Genomic DNA, 23175 nt, shown 5'->3' with positions numbered 1-23175 from the left:
TTTGTTTTGACATTTTAGTTTCTTTAATATTTGGTTATCCTTACAAATTGTATAATTTAGCACCTTAAGACCAAGCTAGACAGTTTCAGCTCACAATCCTATCAGGTTTTAAGGAATTCCTTTGCATGCCATATGATTAACCATGATACACCTTTACTAAAAGAGTATCTCAACTTTATATGGCTTTGGATATCATCAAGTGAACAGATTTACGTGGCATTACTTGTTGTTCAGTCGCTAGGTTGTGTCTGACTCTTTGCAACCCCATGGACTGCAGTATGCCAGGCTTCCTTGTCCTTCACTAATTCCCGGAGTTTGCTCAAACTCATCTCCATTGAGTCAGTGATGCCATCCAACCATCTCATCCTCTGTCACCCCCTTCTCCTGCCCTCAACCTTTCCTAGCATCAAGGTCTTTAGCAGTGAGTCAGCTCTTCACGTCAGGTGGCCATAGTATTGGATCTTCAGTATATATCCTTCTAATGAATATTCAGGGTTGATTTCCTTCAGGATGGACTGGTTGGATCTCCTTGCAGTCCAAGGGACTCTCAAGAGTCTTCTCCAACACCACAGTTCAAAAGCATCAATTCTTCAGCGCTCAGCTTTCTTCACAGTCCAACTCTCACATCCATACATGACCACTGGAAAAACCATAGCTTTGACTATACTGACCTTTGTTGGCAAAGTGATGTCTCTGCTTTTTAATATGCTGTCTAGATTTGTCATAGCTTTTCTTCCAAGGGGTAAGCGTCTTTTAATTTCATAGCTACAGTCACCATCCATAGTGATTTTGGAGCTCAAGAAAATAAAATCTGTCACTGTTTCCACTGGCATTAGTTAGGTCCTATTTTTAGACTTTATTTCCTGAAAAGGTTAATTTTAATCAGCACTCTCGCTTAATTGAAGTGACCAATTTGGAATTCTTCATTCAGAACTTTAGCCTTGCTAAAATTACAAGACATTTTTCCTCATTGAATAGAAAGCTGGAAATTTTAGACTAAGTATTGGAAAGTTAGTTTGTTAAACTGATGCTGTCTGTGGAGACCTCCTGCAGTTGAAAGAGAGATGTACATGGACAGAGAGAAGCTAATTGCTTCTCAACCCTGCCGGTGTCATACTGATGCGGTCCGTGGGAGCCACACAGCCTTGTTTTCCTTTTCTTTCTCTCTTCCCCACCATCCTCCATCCCACCCCTTATGACCCAAATTTGCCAGCTGTGAAGGTCATTAAATATTTTCTTTTTTCTCTGTTGCTGATATGCTTCCTACTGCCACAGCAGTCAATTCTTTACCCTTTAAAATTAAGACAGTATGTTACAATCGGAACAGATCTCTTAAATACAGTTTGCAAATGAAATAAAAATTAAAATAATGTGGAGTTGAGGTCCAGAGGTTATTTGATGTGCTTTGGGAAAATGTCCAAAAAAATTGCAGTTATTTCTAGATGTCTTATGTAAAATATATCAGAGGGAAATAGGACTCTCTATCTCTACTCAGTTCATTGTGGTCTGCTGCTTTTCCCCCTGAAGGTCATCTGATGCTGTGCAGAGTCGTAGTTAACCCTGGGTTTTCTATATCTGTCAGTGTATCAGCTGCGGAATAAGCCAGAGAGTTTGGTTTACTGGAACTGAGTGAAGGATGGGTTCACTCAGCGGCAGTAAGTCCTCTTTTGAAAGAAATCCAGAGAAGCCTCAGTAACCAGAAGTCTAAATATCCTAGAGACCCACGTCCCAGAAGACTTAGATCATCTTTTTATCTGTTTTCCAATTCTCCTATTATTCTAAGACTAAAATGTATTTGAACTCAGACTGTGTAAAGTAATACAACTAGTCCTGGACCAGTTGTGTCTTAAGTGCAGATCCTATACACCCAAATAAGTCTTGCCTTTGCCTTCAGAGGCTCAACACTTAACAGAAGTTCAGTATATAATTAGGACTCCTTTTAGAATCACTTTCAGAGACAGTGACATTTTCTACTGAATGAGCTTCATTATCACAAACCTTATTCTTTTGAAGACATGTGATTTTTTTTGAAAAGGTTAAAGCTTATTGGGTGTCAAGTGTGCTATGTAAGGTGTATGGCTTAGCTGATCATTACTATTTGGGACTTAAAATTAGCTTTGACTAAAGAAATTCACTATTCATGGCTCATAGAAGAGGTGAAATACCTGTAAACGAAGTTGATTTAACTGGAGATGAATTCTACTGCCAGAAAATTGGTCATCCCAGTGAAAAATAGTTTACATCTTTGTTCAAATTTTGGCTGCTGTTTTTCTCAAATTTTTATACTAAGGTTATACTGATCTTATCAGATAAATTGGAGAGATTTACATCTTTTTCTGTGGTTTAGAACTTAAATCCCTTGTGCTCAAACTTAGCTAAACTTTGTAATCACCCAAGGAAATAGGAAAAAAAAAAAAACACCAAACTACTGAGAGATGTACATCTCCACTCCCAGAGATGCTGATGGACACCTAGGAATCATCATGTGATTCTAATATGCAGGCAAGGATGGGAATCATTGGTTGAAGGAACCTCAAACTATTTGCTTAAAAAAAAAAAAAAAAAACTATTTGCTTTTGAAAATGGAAAGAGAGCTCTGCTATAAAGCCACATGCAAGTCTGTTCTCTATGTCTGCATCTGCATTGCTGTCCTGCAAGTAAGTTCATCAGTAGCATGTTTCTAGATGCCATGCTGCTAAGTCACTTAGTCGTGTCCGACTCTGTGTGACCCTATAGACGGCAGCCACCAGGCTCCCCCGTCCCTGGGATTCTCCAGGCAAGAACACTGGAGTGGGTTGCCATTTCCTTCTCCAGTGCAGGAAAATGAAAAATGAAAGGGAAGTCACTCAGTCGTGTCTGACTCTTCGCAACCCCACGGACTGCAGCCCACCAGGCTCCTCCGTCCATGGGATTTTCTGGGCAAACTATTGGAGTGGGGTGCCATTGCCTTCTCCGTCTAGATGCTATATATATATATGCGTTAATATACGATATTTGTTTTTCTCTTTCTGACTTACTTCACTCTGTATAATAGGCTCTAGGTTCACCCACATCATTAGAGCTGACTCAAATGCGTTCCTTTTTACAGCTGGAGAAGGAAAGGATGGGACAGATTGAGAGAGTAGCATGGAAACATATACATTCAGATCAGATCAGATCAGTCGCTCAGTCGTGTCCGACTCTTTGCAACCCCATGAATCACAGCACGCCAGGCCTCCCTGTCCATCACCAACTCCCGGAGTTCACTGAGACTCACGTCCATCACCAACTCCCGGAGTTCATTCAGACTCACATCCATCGAGTCAGTGATGCCATCCAGCCATCTCATCCTCTGTCGTCCCCTTCTCCTCCTGCCCCCAATCCCTCCCAGCATCAGAGTCTTTTCTAGTGAGTCAACTCTTCACATGAGGTGGCCAAAGTCCTGGAGTTTCAGCTTTAGTATCATTCCCTCCAAAGAAATCCCAGGGCTGATCTCCTTCAGAATGGACTGGTTGGATCTCCTTGCAGTCCAAGGGACTCTCAAGAGTCTTCTCCAACACCACAGTTCAAAAGCATCAATTTTTCAGCACTCAGCCTTCTTCACAGTCCAACTCTCACATCCATACATGACCACAGGAAAAACCATAGCCTTGACTAGACGGACCTTTGTTGGCAAAGTAATGTCTCTGCTTTTGAGTATGCTATCTAGGTTGGTCATAACTTTCCTTCCAAGGAGTAAGTGTCTTTTAATTTCATGGCTGCAGTCACCATCTGCAGTGATTTTGGAGCCCAGAAAAATAAAGTCTGACACTGTTTCCACTGTTTCCCCATCTATTTCCCATGAAGTGATGGGACCGGATGCCATGATCTTCGTTTTCTGAATGTTGAGCTTGAAGCCAACTTTTTCACTCTCCTCTTTCACTTTCATCAAGAGGCTTTTTAGTTCCTCTTCACTTTCTGCCATAAGGGTGGTGTCATCTGCATATCTCAGGTTATTGATATTTCTCTCGGCACTCTTGATTCCAGCTTGTGTTTCTTCCAGTCCAGCGTTTCTCATGATGTACTCATTACCATATGTAAAATAGATAGTGGAAATTTAGTGTATGACACAGGAAGCTGAAAGGTGATGCTCTGTGACCACTTGAAGGGGTGGGATGGGGTGGGAGGTGGAGGGAGGTTCAAGAAGGAGGGGACATAATATACCTATGGCTGATTCATGCGAAGCCAACACAATATTGTAAAGCAATTATCTTCTAGTTAAAAAAATAAATTAAAAAGTTGCCCAAAAAATGCTTAAAAAAAATGCTGTATGCAGCCAATGCACTTTTTTAGTGTTCTATTTCTTTTGAATCAGTTTTCAGTCAGTTCAGTCTGCTCAGTTGTGTCCGACTCTGCGACCCTGTGAACTGCAGGATGCCAGGCTTCCCTGTCCATCACCAACTCCTGGAACCTACTCAAACTCATGTCCATTGCGTCGATGATGCCATCCACCCATCTCATCCTCTGTTGTCTCCTTCTCCTCCTGCCCTCGATCTTTCCCAGCATCAGGGTCTTTTCAAATGAGTTGGTTCATCGCATCAGGTGGCCAAAGTATTGGAGTTTCAGCTTCAGCATCAGTCCTTCCAATGAATATTCAGGACTGATTTCTTTTAGAATTGACTGGTTGGATCTCCTGGAAGTCCAAGGGACTCTCAAGAGTCTTCTCCAACAACACAGTTCAAAAGCATCAATTCTTGGCGCTCAGCCTTCTTTATGGTCCAACTCTCACATCCATACATGACTACTGGAAAAACCATAGCTTTGACTAGATGGACCTTTGTTGGTAAAGTAATGCCTCTGCTTTTTAATATGCTGTCTAGGTTGATCATAGCTTTTCTTCCAAGTAGCAAGCGTCTTTTAATTTCATGGCTGCGGTCACCATCTGCAGTGATTTTGGAGACCCCCAAAATAAAGTCTCTTACTGTTTCCATTGTTTCTCCATTTATTTGCCATGAAGTTATTCGACCAGATGCCATGATCTTAGTTATCTGAATGTTGAGTTTTAAGCCAACTTTTTCACTCTCCTCTTTCACTTTAATCAAGAGGCTCTTTAGTTCTTCCTCACCTTCTGCCGTAAGGGTCACATCATCTGCATATCTGAGGTTATTGATATTTCTCCTGGCAGTCTTAATTCCAGCTTGTGCTTCATCCAGCTCAGCATTTTGCATGATATACTCTGCATAAGTTAAATAAGCAGGGTGACAATTTACAGCCTTGATGTACTCCTTTCCCAATTTGGAACCAGTCTGTTGTTCCATGTCCAGTTCTAACGATTGCTTCTTGACCTGCATACAGATTTCTCAGGAGACAGATCAGGTGGTCTGGTATTCCCATCTCTAAGAATTTTCCACAGTTTGTTGTGATCCACACAGTCAGAGGCTTTGGCGTAGTCAATAAAGCAAAAGTAGATGTTTTTCTGGAACTCTCTTGCTTTTTCGATGGTCCAGCAGATGTTGGCAATTGGATCTCTGGTTCCTCTGCCTTTTCTAAATCCAGCTTGAACATCTGGAAGTTCACAGTTCATGTATTGCTGAAGCCTGGCTTGGAGAATTTTGAGCATTACTTTGCTCCGGGTGAGATGAGTGCAATTGCACAGTAGTTTGAACATTCTTTGGCATTGCCTTTCTTGGGGATTGGAATGAAAACTCCCCTTTTCCTATGGCCATTGCTGAGTTTTCCAGATTTGCTGGCATATTGATTGCAGCACTTTCACAGCATCATCTTTTAGGATTTGAAATAGCTCCACTGGAATTCCATCACCTCCACTAGCTTTGTGCATAGTGATGCTTTCTAAGGCCCACTTGACTTCACATTCTAGGATGTCTGGCTCTAAGTCAGTGATCACACCATCATGATTATCTGGGTCATGAAGATCTTTTTTGTACAGTTTTTCTGTGTATTCTTGCCACCTCTTCTTAATATCTTCTGCTTCTGTTAGGTCCATACTATTTGTGTCCTTTATCAAGCCCATCTTTGCATGAAATTTTCCCTTGGTATCTCTAATTTTCTGAAGAGATCTCTCGTCTTTCCCATTCTATTGTTTTCATCTATTTCTTTGCATTGATCACAGAGGAAGACTTTCTTTCTTATTTCTCCTTGCTATTCTTTGGAACTCTGCATTCAAATGGGTATATCTTTCCTTTTCTCCTTTGCCTTTAGCTTCTCTTCTTTTCTGAGCTATTTTTAAGGCCTCTTCAGACAACCATTTTGCCTTTTTGCATTTCTTTTTTTTGGGGATGGTCTGCCAGGGTCCAGCCCCGGTGGATCCAGGGAATTCAAAGCGGGGACGGCGTCGGCGAGGATCAGGAAACAACTGTTTAATTAAACTTTAATTAAGGATATAAAGAGTAATAGAATAAGGATAGCTCAGTAGGAAAATTCAGTGAAGAAAGAGGCTGAATAATTCAGCCAGAAGGTAAGAGAAAGAACGACATGGTGAGACCAAGTTTCGGTGAACAAGGCCCGCACTTTATTTTCCAAAGTAGTTTTTATACCTTAAGTTATGCATAGAGGATAATGGGGGAAGGGGTAGAGTCATGCAGCAAGCCAGGCTTTCTTCCTGCAAACTTATCATATGCAAAAGCTTAGGTGATTTGCATCATCTTCTGGCCCGGAGGCCTGTTAACATTTTAAGACCCTTTCTTCAGAAAACTTATTTTTCTCTAAAGGTGATTGGTCAGGAGCCACCCTCCAAAAGCATTAGATAAAGTTGCATTCCTACAGAGCAAAGGTGTGGTGGGCTATAACAAGAAAAAGAATTAACTCAAGGGTTCCAGGTTACAAACATTAAAGCTACTATTTACACAAATTATATTAATCAATACACTGCCAGGGACACAGCAGGTAAGGGATATGGAAACTTAGCAGCAAACATTGGCCCAACAAGTGAAAATCCCTTCACCAATACAATTTCTAATCAATCTTTTAACTACTCAAAAGAATCTGTGTTGGGACAGTTTAGAACATCTCCTGGGGTACTCTTTCTACCCCCTTCTGATGCCTATGTCAGAAGCTTTCTCTATCTCCTTTATACTTTAATAAAACTTTATTACACAAAAGCTCTGAGCGATCAAGCCTCGTCTCTGGCCCCGGATTGAATTCTTCTCCTCCGGGGGCCAAGAATCCCGGTGTATTTGCTTGATTCAACAACAACCTTTCAGGTACACCCATCTCCCACACTCCTAGACTGTCACAGAGCCCCTGTTTGAGTTCCCTGAGTCATACAGCAAATTCCCATTGGCTATCTCTTTTACATATGGTGTTGCAAACTGCCATGTTGCTCTCTCCATGCATCTCATCCTCTTCCTCCTCCCCACTCCCTGTTGTCCATAGGTCTGTTCTCTATTTTTAAGTGTTTACAAGGCAGGAACATCTACCTTTTCACTGCAGAGTCCCAGCGCCTAGCACAGTGTCCTAACTATGTATGTGTGCTAAGTCACTTCAGTCATGTCTGACTCTGCAACCCCATGGACTGTAGCCCACCAGGCTCCTCTGTCCATGGGATTCTCCAGGCAAGAATATTGGAGTGGGTTCCCATGCTCTCCTCCAGGGAATCTTCCCAACCCAGGGACTGAACCCACATCTCATGTCTCCTGCATTGACAGGTGGGTTTTTTACTACCTGGGAAGCCCACCCTAACTATAGTGAGTATGCAACAAAAAATATGTTAATGAAGAAATATTCAGCTGGAAAATAGCTTACTGAAAGGAAGAAATGCAGATGTTATATTATCTTTAAATATTTACAGAGTAGTTTTATAGTTATTCATTATGGCAACTCTGTAAGGCAAAATTTTAAGTTGAAATTTAAACGTAAAGCTACAAACTTTCTGGGCTTCCCTGGTGGCTCAGTTTGTAAGGAACCTGCCCACAGTGCGGGAGACCTCGCTTTGATCCCTGAGTTGGGAAGATCCCCTGGAGGAAGGCATGGCAACCCACTCTAGTATTCTTGCCTGGAGAATCCCCGTGGACAGAGGAGCCTGGTGGGCTACAGTCCATGGAGTCACGAAGATTTGGACATGACTAAAAAAAAAAAAAGAAAAAAAAAAAAAAAAAAAAGTAGAACATCTCCTGCCTCTCACAGTTGGGAGGCTCTGAACAATCATATGTGGCCGGAAAAACCTATTCAGGCAGGCTAGAGGATTTCCAAAGGAGTTTGTAGGTTAAACACTGTCACACCCAGGAATTATTAACTGGAACTGTAAGCTAACTCTTTTTTCAGAGAGAGGTAGTGGGGGACAGCCCCCTGTAAAGTCAGAGGTGTAGGTGAAAGCACAAAGCAGAAAGTAGGCAGACTCTGGTTTTGGGGCTAGATGCTCGAGAATTTCCTGGGCGGACTCCTGAAGCTCAATCCCGCCTTTGCGTATGCCGAGCCTCCTTCCTCATGACCTTTGTCATGGGCAGAGTTCCTCACGCTGGCTCCCGGCAGTGATAGAATTCCAGTTGAGCTATTCCAGATCCTGAAAGATGATGCTGTGGAAAGTGCTGCACTCAATATGCAATATGCAATATGCACTCAATATGCAATATGCCGGCTCCCGGCAATGGTCTTTTTTTTTTTTGAGAGGGAGTGAGAATTTATTAAAATAAACATAAGCCCCAACTATTTATATAGAGTACAAACAAGTGGAAAATTCCAGTATTCATCCTAGGGGCATGGGACTTTGTAGTCCATTTTGAATATCACTGCCTTCTGTACAATGTCACGAACCTCTGTCCATAGTTCTTCAGGCACTCTGTCTATCAGATCTAATCCCTTGAATCTATTTGTCACTTCCACTATATAATCATAAGGGATTTGATTTAGGTCATACCTGAATGGTCTAGTGGTTTTCCCTACTCTCTTCAATTTAAGTCTGAATTTGGCAATAAGGAGTTCATAATCTGAGCCACAGTCAGCTCCCGGTCTTGTTTTTGCTGACTGTATAGAGCTGCTCCATCTTTGGCTGCAAACAATGTAATCATTCTGATTTTGATATTGACTATCTGGTGATGTCCATGTGTAGAGTCTTCTCTTGTGTTGTTGGAAGAGGGTGTTTTCTATGACCAGTGCGTTTTCTTGGCAAAACTCTGTTAGCCTTTGCCCTGCTTCATTTTGTACTCCAAGGCCAAATTTACCTGTTACTCCAGGTATCTCTTGACTTCCTTCTTTTGCCTTCCAGTCTGAAAGGTTGTTGTTGAATCACGTGAATACACCGGGATTCTTGGCCCCTGGAGGAGAAGAATTCAATCCGGGGCCAGAGACGAGGCTTGACCGCTCAGAGCTTTTGTGTAATAAAGTTTTATTAAAGTATAAAGGAGATAGAGAAAGCTTCTGACATAGGCATCAGAAGGGGGCAGAAAGAGTACCCACTTGCTAGTGTTAACAATGAAGTTATATACTCTCTAATGAATCCAAAGAATGTCTGGAGGTTGTAAAGACCTCATCAGACCTACTCCCATAATTTACATTTTAAGGTAACACTGTCCTCAGGCAAGATACATCCTTGTAAAGACCAGGTCTACTCCCATAATTAACATTTTAAGATAACAGAAGGTTTAATCCAAAGACTGTCCTTAGGCAGGATACATTATTGTTATATAATCCTAAGGAATATGGAGAAAGAAGAAAAGTTTGTCCTTTCTTCCTCCTTGAGAATTCCAGACCCTTCTCTCTTTGGGGACCCCTAGACTCCCTATCAACCTGCCTAGGAACTGACTCTCTCATTCCCCCCTTTTCTTTTAGGAGAATTATGTTGCCTAGGGAAAAGGGGCGTCGTTTTCGTTCCAAAACTACTTCCGAGCTGATAAGGGGCGTTGTCCCTAAATTGGTGAGGCAACATATTCTCCTAATCCTCATATTGAGGATATCTGATCCAGGGGCCCCAAATAGTAGTTGGAGGAAGCTACAGCAGTAGCAGGAGTTTGAGCAACCATTTGTAACTTAAAAGTTTTCATGCGGCTAAAAACAAATCCAGTTATACAATTACAGATGCAGGGAGCAAACAGCAAAAACAAAACACCAGAATTATTGTAATTAAGATAGTTGTCCACCATGGGGAACTAGTTAATGTCTCCCAAAGTGAGGCAATTGAGGAATCAAAATTAAAAGTGACATTATGTCCATAGTTAGAGTACAAAGTTGCACCAGTCCATTTTAGGGTTGGTAGATGTCATCAGATGAAGAAGAGGCATCGCATGTGATTGTTGTCCAAGGTATTCACAGACTTGGAGAAAGTCTTTTTCTTGAAGTGGGGATGTCCACCACAGGAAGCCTTCCACTGACGAAGAGGGGAGCTCTCTGCAGACCCAGCAGTTAGACCGATTGTGGAATGTAGCATAGGAGTGAGCCCAGGACAGGAATATATTGTCTTGAGGATACAACAGCAGACTCAGGATATTTGGAGTCAGCAGAAGTAGACTCACATAGATTATCAGGCCCATCTGCTGCCCTTTGCTTAACTCTAGAGCTCGGGTCAGGGCCACAAGCTCCGCTAACTGAGCACTGGTTCCCTGGGGGAGAGATTTTGCTTCCAAAACCTGTTCAGCAGTCACCACAGCATAACCTGCTTTACGCTTTCCATCCTGAACAAAAGAACTGCCATCTGTAAATATTTCCATGTCAGGATTGTCTAATGGGGTATCCTTTAGATCCTCCTGAGCTGCATAGCTCAAAGTTAGGAATTGAGAACAATCGTGATCAGGTGTTTCATTTTCCTTCTCAGGCAGGATTTAAATTTCCACAAACTTTAAGCTTAGTTACTGGTCCTTCTAACAACGACTGATACTTAAGAAGCCTACTGTCTGTCATCCAAATATTAACCTTAGAATGTAAGATTCCACTCACATCATGAGAAGTCAGTACAGTAAGGTTTCGTCCATTAATTATTTTTAAAGCTTCAGGTGCTAATAAAGCCGCTGCCCCAATTACTCTTAGGCAGTGGGGCCACCCACGTGAAACTACATCTAATTCTCTGTTTAGATAAGCAATAGGTTGTTGGTGAGGCCCTCGGGGTTGTGTCAAAACTCCCAATGCCACACCTTTTCTTTCAGTGACAGACAAATTAAATTCTGACCCTGTGGGCAAGCTCAGAGCTGGAGAGCAGTCTGAAGAACCTTAAAAGCCTTTTGAGTTTCTGGAGACCAAACCAGTTTGTCGGTTTGGGCCTGCTGAGTTTCAGCTATAAGTTTATATAAAGGCCAAGCAAGTTCCCTGTAACCCGGAATCCAAATGTGACAGTAACCTGTGATTCCCAAAAATCCTCTCAATTGTCTTAAAGTCATAGGTAGGGGGTGATTTAGTATAGGTTTAATTCTCTCAGGGCCTATGGCCCTAGTCCCTTCTGATATGATTAGGCCCAGATATCTAATTGTTGACAAAGCTGAGCCTTTTCTCTTGATGCCTTGTAACCACAGCCTGCCAGAAAGTTTAAGAAATCCTCTGAAGCTTGCGAACAAGCTTCCTCTGTCTCAGCACAGAGCAAAATATCATCTACATATTGTAACACCACTGCTTCAGAGCTATTAAAGTTTTGTAGATCCCGTGACGAACTTTGTCCGAATAAGTGAGGACTGTCACGAAACCCCTGGGGCAAAACTGTCCAGGTTAACTGAGAAGCTGGCTGCGTAGGGTCTTCAAAGGCAAATAGGAATTGACTTTCTTCCGCCAAAGGCACTGAATAGAAGGCATCCTTTAAATCAATTACTGAGAAATATTTGGCCCGTTCAGGAATTTCAGACAATAGAGTATAAGGATTAGGCACCTCGGGGTGTAAAGGAACTACAGCCTCATTTATTATTCGTAAATCTTGAACTAGTCTCCATTTACCATTCGATTTCTTTATACCCAAAATAGGAGTGTTGCAAGGACTGTTACAGGGAATTAATAGTCCCTGCTCCTTTAAATTTTTGATGATGGGTTTTAACCCTTCCTTAACTTCAGGTTTCAGTGGATACTTCTTCTTATGTGGAAATACGTGTGGGTCTTTGAGCTTGACAACTACAGGAATAGCATTTTGTGCTTGACCCACAGATTTTCCATCAGCCCATACTCTAGGATTTACATTTTGTTCAACTAAAGGGAGAGAAAGGGAGGGCTCCATATTCATGAAAACAGAGGCATGGACCTTGCTCAGTATATCCCTTCCCAAAAGGGGTGAGGGAGATTCTGGCACGATCAGAAACTCGTGTGAAAACAGCACAGAATCCCAGTTGCAAGATAAAGAATAACTGAAATAATACCTTTTGGCTCGTCCAGACAGTCCCATTACGGAAGCAGATCGGGAAGAAAGTGGGCCAGGGGCTTCAGTAAGCACAGAATAAGTTGCCCCAGTATCTAAAAGGAAATCGACGGATTGGCCCCCCACAACTATTAATACCCGGGGTTCCTCAGGTGTAATTAGGACGGGAGCTTGTGTGGGGACCCCCGGGCACCTTCAGTCCTGATTTGTCTTGAGAGTCCGACCCGGGAGACCTACGCCTCTGGGGGCAGTCTCTCTTCCATTGTGGTCCTTTGCAGACTGGACATGGGGCGGCTTAGATGCCTGAGGGCAATATCGCTTGAGGTGCCCCTCCTTTCCACAGTAGTAGCAAGCCCATCCGTTTTCACCTGGGCCCCTCTGGGCATTTTCCTCAGGCTGTTTAAGAACGTTTTTCATAGCCATGGCGAAGGCTTCCGCCTTTTCCTTTGTCTTTTTTTGCCTTTCTTTCTTTTCCTCATATTCTCTACCATAATAGACTGTCTGAGCCAGTTGTAACAGAGTATCTAAAGACTGATTTGGTCCATATGCCTGTTTTAATAGCTTACGGCGGATATCTGGAGCCGACTGAGTGAGAAATCTATCCTTAAAGATCACTTTTCCCTCTTCACTTTCGGGATCAATCTCAGTGAATCTGCGAAGGCCTTCTCTCAGTCTATCTAGGAATTTACCAGGAGCTTCTTTCTCCTCCTGTTCTATGTCTGCCAATTTGCCATAGTTTAAAGGCTTAGAACGAGCCAGCCTAAGTCCCTCAAGAATACATCTAACAAAATGACTCTGATCCCATCTTCCTTTAGCTGTGTTGTAGTCCCAGTCTGGTTCTATAGTTGGGACCGCCTGATTCCCAGTGGGGAGGGCCGCTATCTCGTTCTCCCTCTTCCCTACTGATTCATTACCAAGCCATTCATCTCCATAAGCAACCGCTTTTCCCAAAATTCGAGTCTTTGACTCAGGAGTCAGCGTTTGTCCCAAGATATACATCACATCCTTCCAAGTGAGGTCATAAAGCAGAGTAACACCTTTAAAAGCTCTAATATATTTTTCTGGGTCCTCTAAATAGTCTCCCAGATCCTCCTTGATTCTTTGTATTTCCTGATAAGAAAAAGGCTTATTAACTCTCACAGACTGATTATTTCTCCCGGTGGGTGTTTCATAAAGAAGCAACAGCTTGTGTGGCTGTTCCTCAGTCTCTCTGGCTGCTCTGCGCATATGATCCCAGGGATAGATTGGAGAAACCTGTTTTTCCTCTTCTCTTTGTCTCCTGTCCTCCATCTCATCTCTTACTTCGATGGTCTGAGTTTCTACTGAAACCAGAGTAGTCTGAGGTCGTATTGAGACAGGAGTTGTTTGGACCTCCATGTGGGCAGTTTGAATCCCAGTTTGGAGTCCCTGGTACGGGGGCAAAGTAAGAGGATAGGAGGGAGCTGAAGATTTCACGCCCAAATCTATACCCTTAGGACATAAGTCTGGCATATTTCACAGAGAGAAAAAGGGCAACACATATGCTACTTCTACCCATTTCCCTTGTTCCTTACAGAACCGGTCTAATTGTAGAACAGTATTATACTTAAGAGACCCTCCAACTGGCCACCGTTTGCCGTCCTCCAATGGATACCGTGGCCATGCAGTATACACAGGAAGACCAGGTGTGTCTACTTTAAGCCCTGGGGATCAAATCTATCCCAGTTTTTCAGGATACAGTTCAAAGGAGTGAGGCTGGAATTGTTAGCTCCCATCTGTAAGAGAGGAAAAAAAAGCAACCAGCGCCATTTTTTCTACCGGAGGCGTCCCTCCCTGCTCTAGATGGGGGTGTAGACAGACGTTACACCAAAAGCTTTTCCTTCCTGGTCGGACTTAGTCTGTCCCTTACCGACGCAGGTGCCGTACTCGTCCCTCCCGGTTCTACCACCGAGATGGGGTGGGGATGTACCAGGGGTAGACTTGATAGCATCCCTACTTGACGTCCAGCTCTTCACCCTTAACCTTGTTTGCCTCTGATGTCACCCGGGGTGAATCAGAGTAACCTTCTGGAATGCCTCCCAAGCTAAGACTACCGGGGGAAACATTTGTCACCTGAGTGCCTGTGCACGACCCTGAGTATTTCCTGACCACAATAAGACTGACGCGAACATAAAACTGAGATGTTCTTTCCAAGCATCACCACACCAGTATAACAGCCTCCTCTGATCCACTAAGAGCCGGCATTACCAAAGAAAAAAAAAACCCATCGCAGTCCCAATCTGAGTAACCTTTAACCTCAGAGATGTTCTGGGAGCTAGAGCTCCATCTAGCTTCCGAACTTGCGATTTCTAGCGAGGCTAGGCACTTTCTTGACTACCAATCTAAGTTTGGGACCTAAGCCACAGTACACAATAACAGTATAGATCACAAGTCCCTTGAAAGTCTATGATCCGATGGATTAGGTTAGTACTTCTAATTCCCAAGGAGTTATGAAATGGTCAAAGAAACTGAAAAGTTTGACCAAGAAAGGAGAGTTCGGTCCACACGCTTTGCCCATTTCTGGTCGGTTCCCGAAAGAGACATTGGGTACCTCTTGGCGTTGGCAGGTCGGTATAACGCCCCGACAGGTTTCTGCCATAAGCTGTATGAGATCACCGTAGAACCGCAGAGCAGGGCCCCTTACTTGCTTCACGCAGGGCATGCCATTCATTCACACAAGCACACGGTAGAGTTAGTAAAGCACGGCAGAAAATGTGTTCGCTAAGAGAACAAAGAACTAAAGCTCCAAGCATCCTTACCTTGTCCTGAAGGATCCCGGACGAGCCCCCAAGATGAAAGGTTGTTGTTGAATCATGCGAATACACCGGGATTCTTGGCCCCCGGAGGAGAAGAATTCAATCCGGGGCCAGAGACGAGGCCTGATTGCTCAGAGCTTTTGTGTAATAAAGTTTTATTAAAGTATAAAGGAGATAGAGAAAGCTTCTGACATAGGCATCAGAAGGGGGCAGAAAGAGTACCCACTTGCTAGTGTTAACAATGAAGTTATATACTCTCTAATGAATCCAAAGAATGTCTGGAGGTTGTAAAGACCTCATCAGACCTACTCCCATAATTTACATTTTAAGGTAACACTGTCCTCAGGCAAGATACATCCTTGTAAAGACCAGGTCTACTCCCATAATTTACATTTTAAGATAACACTGTCCTCAGGCAAGATACATCCTTGTAAAGACCAGGTCTACTCCCATAATTAACATTTTAAGATAACAGAAGGTTTAATCCAAAGACTGTCCTTAGGCAGGATACATTATTTTTATATAATCCTAAGGAATGTGGAGAAAGAAAAAAAGTTTGTCCTTTCTTCCTCCTTGAGAATTCCAGACCCCTCTCTCTTTGGGGACCCCTAGACTCCCTATCAACCTGCCTAGGAAATGACTCTCTCAAGTCCCTTTTAATGAAGAGGACATCTTTTTTGGGTGTTAGTTCTAGAAGGTCTTAGGGGTCTTCATAGAACTGTTCAACTTCAGCTTCTTCGGCATTACTGGTCAGAGCATAAACTTGGATTACTGGGATTACTATGATATTAAATGGTTTGCCTTGAAAACAAATAGAGATCATTGTCATTTTTGAGCCTGCATCCAAGTACTGCATTTCAGACTCTTCTGTTGACTCTGAGGGCTACACCATTTCTTCTAAGGAATTCTTGCCTACAGTAGTAGATGTAATGGTCATTTGAGTTAAATTCACGCATTCCAGTTTTAGGATCAGTTTTAGTATCTTTACTAGAATCAGTTTTAGTAGCTTCTAATTTTTAAGAAAATCTTCCATATCTCTAGATTGTCAAAGTATATTGCCACAGATTCCAATATTATATTCTCTTTTTATATATATAAGTTTAAAACTTACTTCTCTATATCTTTGTCTTTTTTCTAATCTTTAATCTTAAATGTTTTTTGTTATCTTTTTTTACTTATCCTTAATCAAGCTTATGATGAGTTTTATCATCAATTTTATTAGTTCTTTCAAAGAATCACTCTTTGGATTATATAGCTTTCATTTTTTGTTTTCCATTTAATTAATTTCAGCTTTTATCTTTATCTAATTGATTTTATTTTTCTGATGTGTTAAGGTGAATATAGTCTTTCATGTGCATCTTCTTTAATAATGAAGTCATTTAAGACTACACATTTTTTCTTACTTTAGCTGTTAGTGAGCCTTCTGTCAAATTTATAATATTGCTGTTAATTTCTTCTTTAATCCAATGGTATGAAGACCATAATATTTAATTTCCAAGGACCTTAATTCAAAAAGCTAGAATTTTTTGCATCATATTATTTGCTTCAGGTTTTATTGGATTATGATATGAGACTGCATCCTATGAAATGTTTATTATTTTGAATTTGTTAAGAATTTCTTTGAAATCAAGTATATGATAGATTCTCATGAAACCTCCGTGGACAAATGAAAAATTAATTGCACCTGCTGTTCATAGGATGTAGAGTTCTTCGTATTTCTATCTATTAAGTTCATTAGTTATACAGTTGACCCTTGAACAATATAAGAGTTAATCCACGTATAACTGATTGTTGGCCTTCCTCATCAGCAGTTCCTCTGTATCCATAGATTCAACCAACAATGGACCATGCAGTAGTGTAGTATTTACTACACTAAAAATTTGTGTTTAAGTGGACCCTTGCAGCTCAAACGCTCAATGTTCAAGGGTAAACTATACATTCAATTTTTTCCATTTGTATCTTTTAAAATATGTGTATTATATATTTCTGTATAACAAATTACCCCAGTACTTAACTGGCTTAAAACCACAAATGTTTAGTATCTCACAGTTTCTGTGATTCAGAAATCTGAGTACAGCTTAGCTGGGTGGTTCTCCCTGAAGGTCTCTCATGAGCTGGCTATCAAGCTGTTGGCCAGGGCTGCAGTCATTTGTAAGGTTGACTGGACCTGGTGGACCCACTTCCAAGATTGCTGACTCATATGGCTGCAGACACAGCTTTTCAGTTAGTCCCTACTGGCTATTGACAGAACAGCCACATGGTCCTCTCCACAGGGTACCTGAGTGTTCTCATGACAGAGCAGTAGCTTTTCCCAGAGTGAGTGATCCGAGAGAACAGATAGGAGGCTGTAGTCTCCTTTATGACTTAGTCTCCACAGTTACACACCGGCATTCTTGCTTTTGTTTCTTATTCCTTCCTTAGAAGCAAATCACTAAGTCCAGCCCACGTTCAGGGAGTGGTGTTAGGCTTCACCTTTTAAAGGGAGTATCAAATAATTTGTGGACATTATTTTAAACCAATAATTAAGTTTGAATAATTTACTCTGTGTTTTTAAAAATTTTCTTCTTGCATTTATAGTAAATATATGAAGCAAAAACTTGTTCTTTTGTTTATTGAATACAAGTTTATAAATTAAACTTTCTTTATAAAGTGCCCATTATTATGATATAATGTTGCTTTGTGATAATTTTTAGCACTTTGAATATTAAATTCCACTTTGTCAAATATTAATATTTTCATCTTTACCTTTTCTTTGTTTCATTTACCTTGCTTTCAGTCTCCCTTTATTTTTTTTCATGTGTATTTCTCACAAACTATACATACTTGGAGTTTTGTGCTTTAAAGTAGTCTTTCCTTTTGCTGTTTTGGTGAAGTTTTTTAAATTATTGTTTTCTTTGGCATTTTTACCATGCTTTCCTATTCATTACCCATTCCTGACATTTCTAATAAATGATGTATGCGTGTATACTTCTCAAATAGCTATAACTTTATTCCTTCTTCATCATCCTCTCTCTCCTCCAGGAAGATAAATATGTGTTTTCGCACTTTCCATGTACATTCCCCATTCAGATGAGATTTGTAGAGAATTTTACTTTTCTCCCTTCACATCCCCTACAAATCCTTAGTTTTGGCTCATGCCAGATTTTTAGTTCTTGACCATTATCAGATTTCCTTCATACGACATCTCTTCTATTTCTTGAATCCTTGTTTTGTATCGGGTTGGCCAAAAAGTTCATTTAGGTTTTTCTGTTAGCTGTTTCAGAGAAAACAATTTCTACATTATTGCTATTGATTTATATTTAATTATGTATTGCAAGGTTCATTGTTCACATCTGTAATCTTTTCTCTTAGTCTTCCCAGGCTTAAGGACTTTTTATTGTTACTGCTCTTATTTGGTTAAAATATGTTCTTGAGTGTTTTCCTTTGTGGGGCATGTGGATACTAGGTTCTTTAAATGGAAACTCTTTGAATGCAGGGACTTCGTATTGTTTACTTCTGTGTTTCTAACACCTAAAATTATGTCTGGTGCATAACAAGCAATCAGTACAGGTTCATTGAACACAGGAGTCATGAGCTCTTTCAAACTTCAGGGTGAAGTCTCATTTTAAACCGTAGAAAATTCCCTCTCTTATTTATGTAATTATTGCCTCTTCTCCATCTGTTCCTTTTTCCTGATTCTCGAATGCTTATTGTTGGCATATTAGTTCTCTTGACTCTGAACTCTAATCTCTTACTCATCCCTCATGATTTCCATCGTTTTGCCTTTTGCTCTTTGTGAGAGATTTTTCATCTGCTTGCTCTTTCAGGTCAGTAATGTATTTTTCAACCATTCTATCTTTTAGTTATCACCAGTCTATTGATATTTTAAATTTCAATAGTATATTTTTAATGCCAAGAATTACTGACTTTCTGTTCTTTATTTCATGGTACTCTCATTTTTTAAAAAGTTGGCCTCTGTCTCCTCCAGCACTGTTACCTCATTAGGGAATGGTACTTTAGTAGGTCTGATTGGTCTGCCTCTCTCTGGTTACTGGATCCTCTTAAATATGAGGTTATTTCCATTTTTAATTTTCTGCTTAAGCTTCTCCATAGTTGGAGGCACAACAACACTTTCTGCTTCTGCATCAAGAGTGTGAGAGGAAGTCTCTGTGTTCCTAGGTGTCTCTAAATGAAGTGTTAGTATTCTTTTAGTTTCAGAGATGTGAAAGTTCTCCTGCCTTTCCGGTAAGATACAGATCCTTCCCCCACAACCAAGACCACACACATGCTCTGAGACAAAGTGTCCCCTTAATCAGAGTCTACATGTCCCCTCAGGCCTAGTTCTTCCACGACTCTCTGCTGCTCCTTAAGCCCCCTTCAGTCTTGGACATCCCGATAGAACCTATAGCCTCCAGCACTCCTCAGACTTCTCCAGGTTACTCATCACAGCCAGCTGAAGTCTGGGGGAAGGAAGAGTATTAGAGATGCAGAATCACTGCCTTTTCCTTTATGTTTTGATGAACAATAACCTATAGTTTTATAATTGCTCACACTATCTAAGCCCAGTGTGAATAGGTTATGTGAATTCATGTATAAGACAATATAAATTAGTGGGATTGTAAAGTTAGAAATAACATGGAGGTCATAATAAAATGAATCTCTTAGTTTGTGTGGTACTTTATAATTTTTACACACTACAGTAAAAGCACACTGTAGTTTTTACACACTACAGTCTCATGTGAGTTCCAAAGTAGCCCTGTATGATAAGCATGGAAGTTATAATTTAACAGATGGGAAACTAGAGTTCATAATGATCAAATAACTTGCCCAGGGACACATGGGTAACAGTGGAGTTGAATTAGAGAATAAGTCTTCTGGCCCAGAACGCTACACCACTGCTTGCTTGCTGTTTTCCAGTTGCCTTTAGAACATGTTTTGTTGCATACTGACTTCTGGAATTCCTAAGTTATATGCTACAACTTGCATTTTATTTTTTTCAACTATTTTTGTCATATTGATATGAACAATTTAAAATGTATATAAATACTAGGTGGTGAGTATAAAGTAATATTTTCTTACATAATTTGAAACTTAGAAAATCAAAAATCATTTGAAAAAGTTTAACATATCTAGAATATGTGAATTACTTCTTGAAGGTAACTTTTTGGAAAGAGGACATATATTAGAATATATAAGTATTTAAAATTTTCTTTTTGTAATGTATTTTTTAGACATTTGAATTATCTTACTATGCAATAAAAATGCACTCAACCATTTCTCTACCAGACATGGCGTGTTTTATTTTAGAGTTTACTAGTACAGAAGTAAAGGAAAGAATAGCCGCTATAAAGACCTTTGTCCTAATCCCAGTCTTTTTTTATGCTAACACTGTATTTTAAAGTATTATGCTCAGGAGTGGTAATCAACATATTAAACAACAAATATGGCTCTGGTTGGTGAGCAGTCAAGAACACATGCCTCCAACACCTGGTGTAATTGTATCAGAGTGGACTGATGGTATATTAGCTCTGCTCACAGTTGGACAGTACCTTACACTTTCCTGAGTACATTCATATCCTATCTCTCATTTTTGATCTGGGATGGAGTTGTTTTTACAAATTGAGAGAATCACAGCCTAGAGAAATTAAACAGAGGGTCCCTTAGAATGAACGACTTCTGGCTCTTACTTAGTTCAATGTTTTTCCCTCTTTACCCAAGGAAGAGATGAAAGAATCCATTTTTAATAGGATAATTATCAGGTCCTTTCAGAGAAAACTCATAGTTTTCATGGGTGGGAGTGAGTAGGATGAGCCACCCCCCTGGAGTCTTCCTGTCCCAAGCTAATTCTTTACTTCCAAAAGGTCTCTTGCAGGAGAAGAGTGAAACCTTTCACCCTTGCCCTGGAAGAGTCAAATAGGCTTGAGTGGGTAAGCAGATTTTTCCCAGTGGAAGAACTGACTCAGCCTCTTTTCTCCATATCCGTGTGAACGTTAAGTACAAGACCTTACTTTAAAAAGTACATTCTTTTAACTGCTCCTTTTCCCCCCTCTTCCTTCCACAGAATGGTCTCCCCTCAGTGACCAACCCATATGTTTTTAATGGTGATTTTGTAGATCGAGGAAAAAATTCCATGGAGATCCTAATGATCCTGTTTGTGAGTTTTCTTGTGTACCCAAATGACCTGCACTTGAACAGAGGCAACCATGAGGATTTTATGATGAATATGAGGTAACCTAGCCCTGTAAATTTCCTCTTTTGTTTCCTGTTCTGGAAAATGCTACCATGTTTAGTTCCTAGCAGAGAGTTAGAGGTGAGTGTAGAGAAGTAGGGATGAGAATCTCAAGGAAGATCTCAGTTCTTACCCCAGTTTAGCTCCCTCAATCCTCTACTGTGTGAGTATAAATTGCTCTAAAATTCCCTTCCTATCTTTTCTTCCAATCCTTCCTTCTCCCTTCTATTATGTTCTTCCCCCCATGCCCACCCTTCCCAAGTCAAATTGTGTGCTTTCTAGACGTGTTAGGCCAGGTTTGGAGGTGGGGTTGTTCTATGAGCAGGTTTAGATGGACTCATTCTCTCGATACTCTTTTGGCTTGCCTCAGAAGTTGTCTCGGAAACTAGTACTGTGTTTTTCACTGATGTGTATATTTTTTTATGACATGGTGATGACTTCTGGCATAGTTGTTCGTAAACATATTGGAGAATTGTGGTAACATAGCATTTCAGCTATCTGACTCAATGGAAGCTGGGGGAATAAAGATTGGTTAAGTGGTTTACCAGTTTTTGCTGTGAAAGGCATAGTAAGTGACAAATGTTCTTCTTTCCTTTCTTTCCTCTTCCTCCTTTCCCCTTTCCATTCCTCCTCTTCTTCCTCTCCTCCTTTTCTTTTCCTTTTGTTTCTTGTTTTATGAAAAAACAGAATCCAGTTTGCACTAGGGAAGTAGAAGGCATGGCATGTTAGATGCTTCAGTGCTGGGCTTTTGAGTAACTGCATCAAAGCTCAGCAACTGATGAGTTTTCTCTTTGGGGCAGTTTTGGCACTTGGCCTGAAAACAAGAGTTTCAATTCTAACCCTAAGGTATGGAAGAAAATGCTAAATATGAAGGAAAAAAATCCCAAGGCTATTTTCAGAGGCTATATATATATATATAAAATATAGCTCAATACATATATGTAATATAGCTCAAAACATTTATTTGGGCATGCCATTTATTCTTCCATTTATTTAGCTCTTCAGTTCTATTTGTTGATGCTGTTCAGTCGCTTAGTCGTCCGACTCTTTGTGACCCCATGAACTGTAGCATGCCAGGCTTCCCTGTCCTTCACCATTTCCCAGAGTTTGCTCAGACTCATGTCCATTGAGTTGGTGATGCCATCCATCCATCTTATCCTCCGTCACCCCCTTCTCCTCCTGCCATCAGTCTTTCCCAGCATCAGGGACTTTTTCAGTGAGTCACTGCTACACGTCAGGTGGCCAAAGTGTTGGAGCTTCAGCTTCAGGATCTAGGGCTGAATGGTTACTGGAAGAGACATGGCCCCTGCCCTTCTAGAATTTACATCTAGCAGGGAAGACACAAGTTGAGCAGGTTTTTCAAATGTGATGAATTTGTAAAGAGGGAGATCCAACCTGTCTGAGAGGTGGTTGGAAGGTTCTCCCATAGAAATATGACATTAGCCTGAGACCTGAAGGATGAATTAGGAAACCAAGAGAGGACCATGGCAAGAGTGGATGGGAAACAGTGTTCCACAGTGAAGAGACAACTTAGGCAGAGCTTGAGAAAGGACTTTTTAGATTTGAAAGAAATTCAAGATAGGAGAAGCATAAACTGAAGAACAGAATGGTACCTGATAGAGCTGGAGACATAAGAAATTATTGTAGAGGAACTTGAGCTTTCTTCTGAGGACAGAAGAAAATCATTGAAGAGTATTATAAAATTTGTGTTGTAAGATGCAGCAGTAAGAGTAGTTTGGTGAGGGACAAGAATAGATATGGGGATGCCAGTAGGAAATATAAGAGTTGAAGAGATAGATGATGGGCTCTCACTTAGACTGGGAGATGGAGAAGCAAAGAAGTAGATAGATTCAAGAGGAGTTTAGGCATTGATTTAAGGCTTGGTAACATGATATGGAGGACTTGAAAGAAGAGAGAATCAAGATGACCTCCAGATTCCTAGGTTGAATTTGCAATAT

General features: G+C 40.9%; 1 protein-coding gene across 6 annotated transcripts in view; it reads left to right on the top strand.

Annotated features, from left to right (window-relative positions):
• PPEF1 (protein phosphatase with EF-hand domain 1) overlaps positions 1-23175 on the top strand; it is a 158733-nt gene that overhangs the window by 99735 nt on the left and 35823 nt on the right. For all 6 annotated transcript variants that reach the window (XM_070785216.1, XM_019956382.2, XM_019956383.2 and 3 more), the window contains one exon: positions 21050-21216. In XM_070785216.1, the coding sequence (XP_070641317.1) occupies positions 21050-21216 (167 nt within the window). The remainder of the gene's footprint in view (positions 1-21049; positions 21217-23175) is intronic.

This window comes from Bos indicus, chromosome X, assembly GCF_029378745.1.
Source record: "Bos indicus isolate NIAB-ARS_2022 breed Sahiwal x Tharparkar chromosome X, NIAB-ARS_B.indTharparkar_mat_pri_1.0, whole genome shotgun sequence".
NCBI lineage: Eukaryota > Metazoa > Chordata > Mammalia > Artiodactyla > Bovidae > Bos > Bos indicus.
Note: the sequence above shows the minus strand (reverse complement) of the source record. Positions and strands in the feature narration are given on the sequence as shown.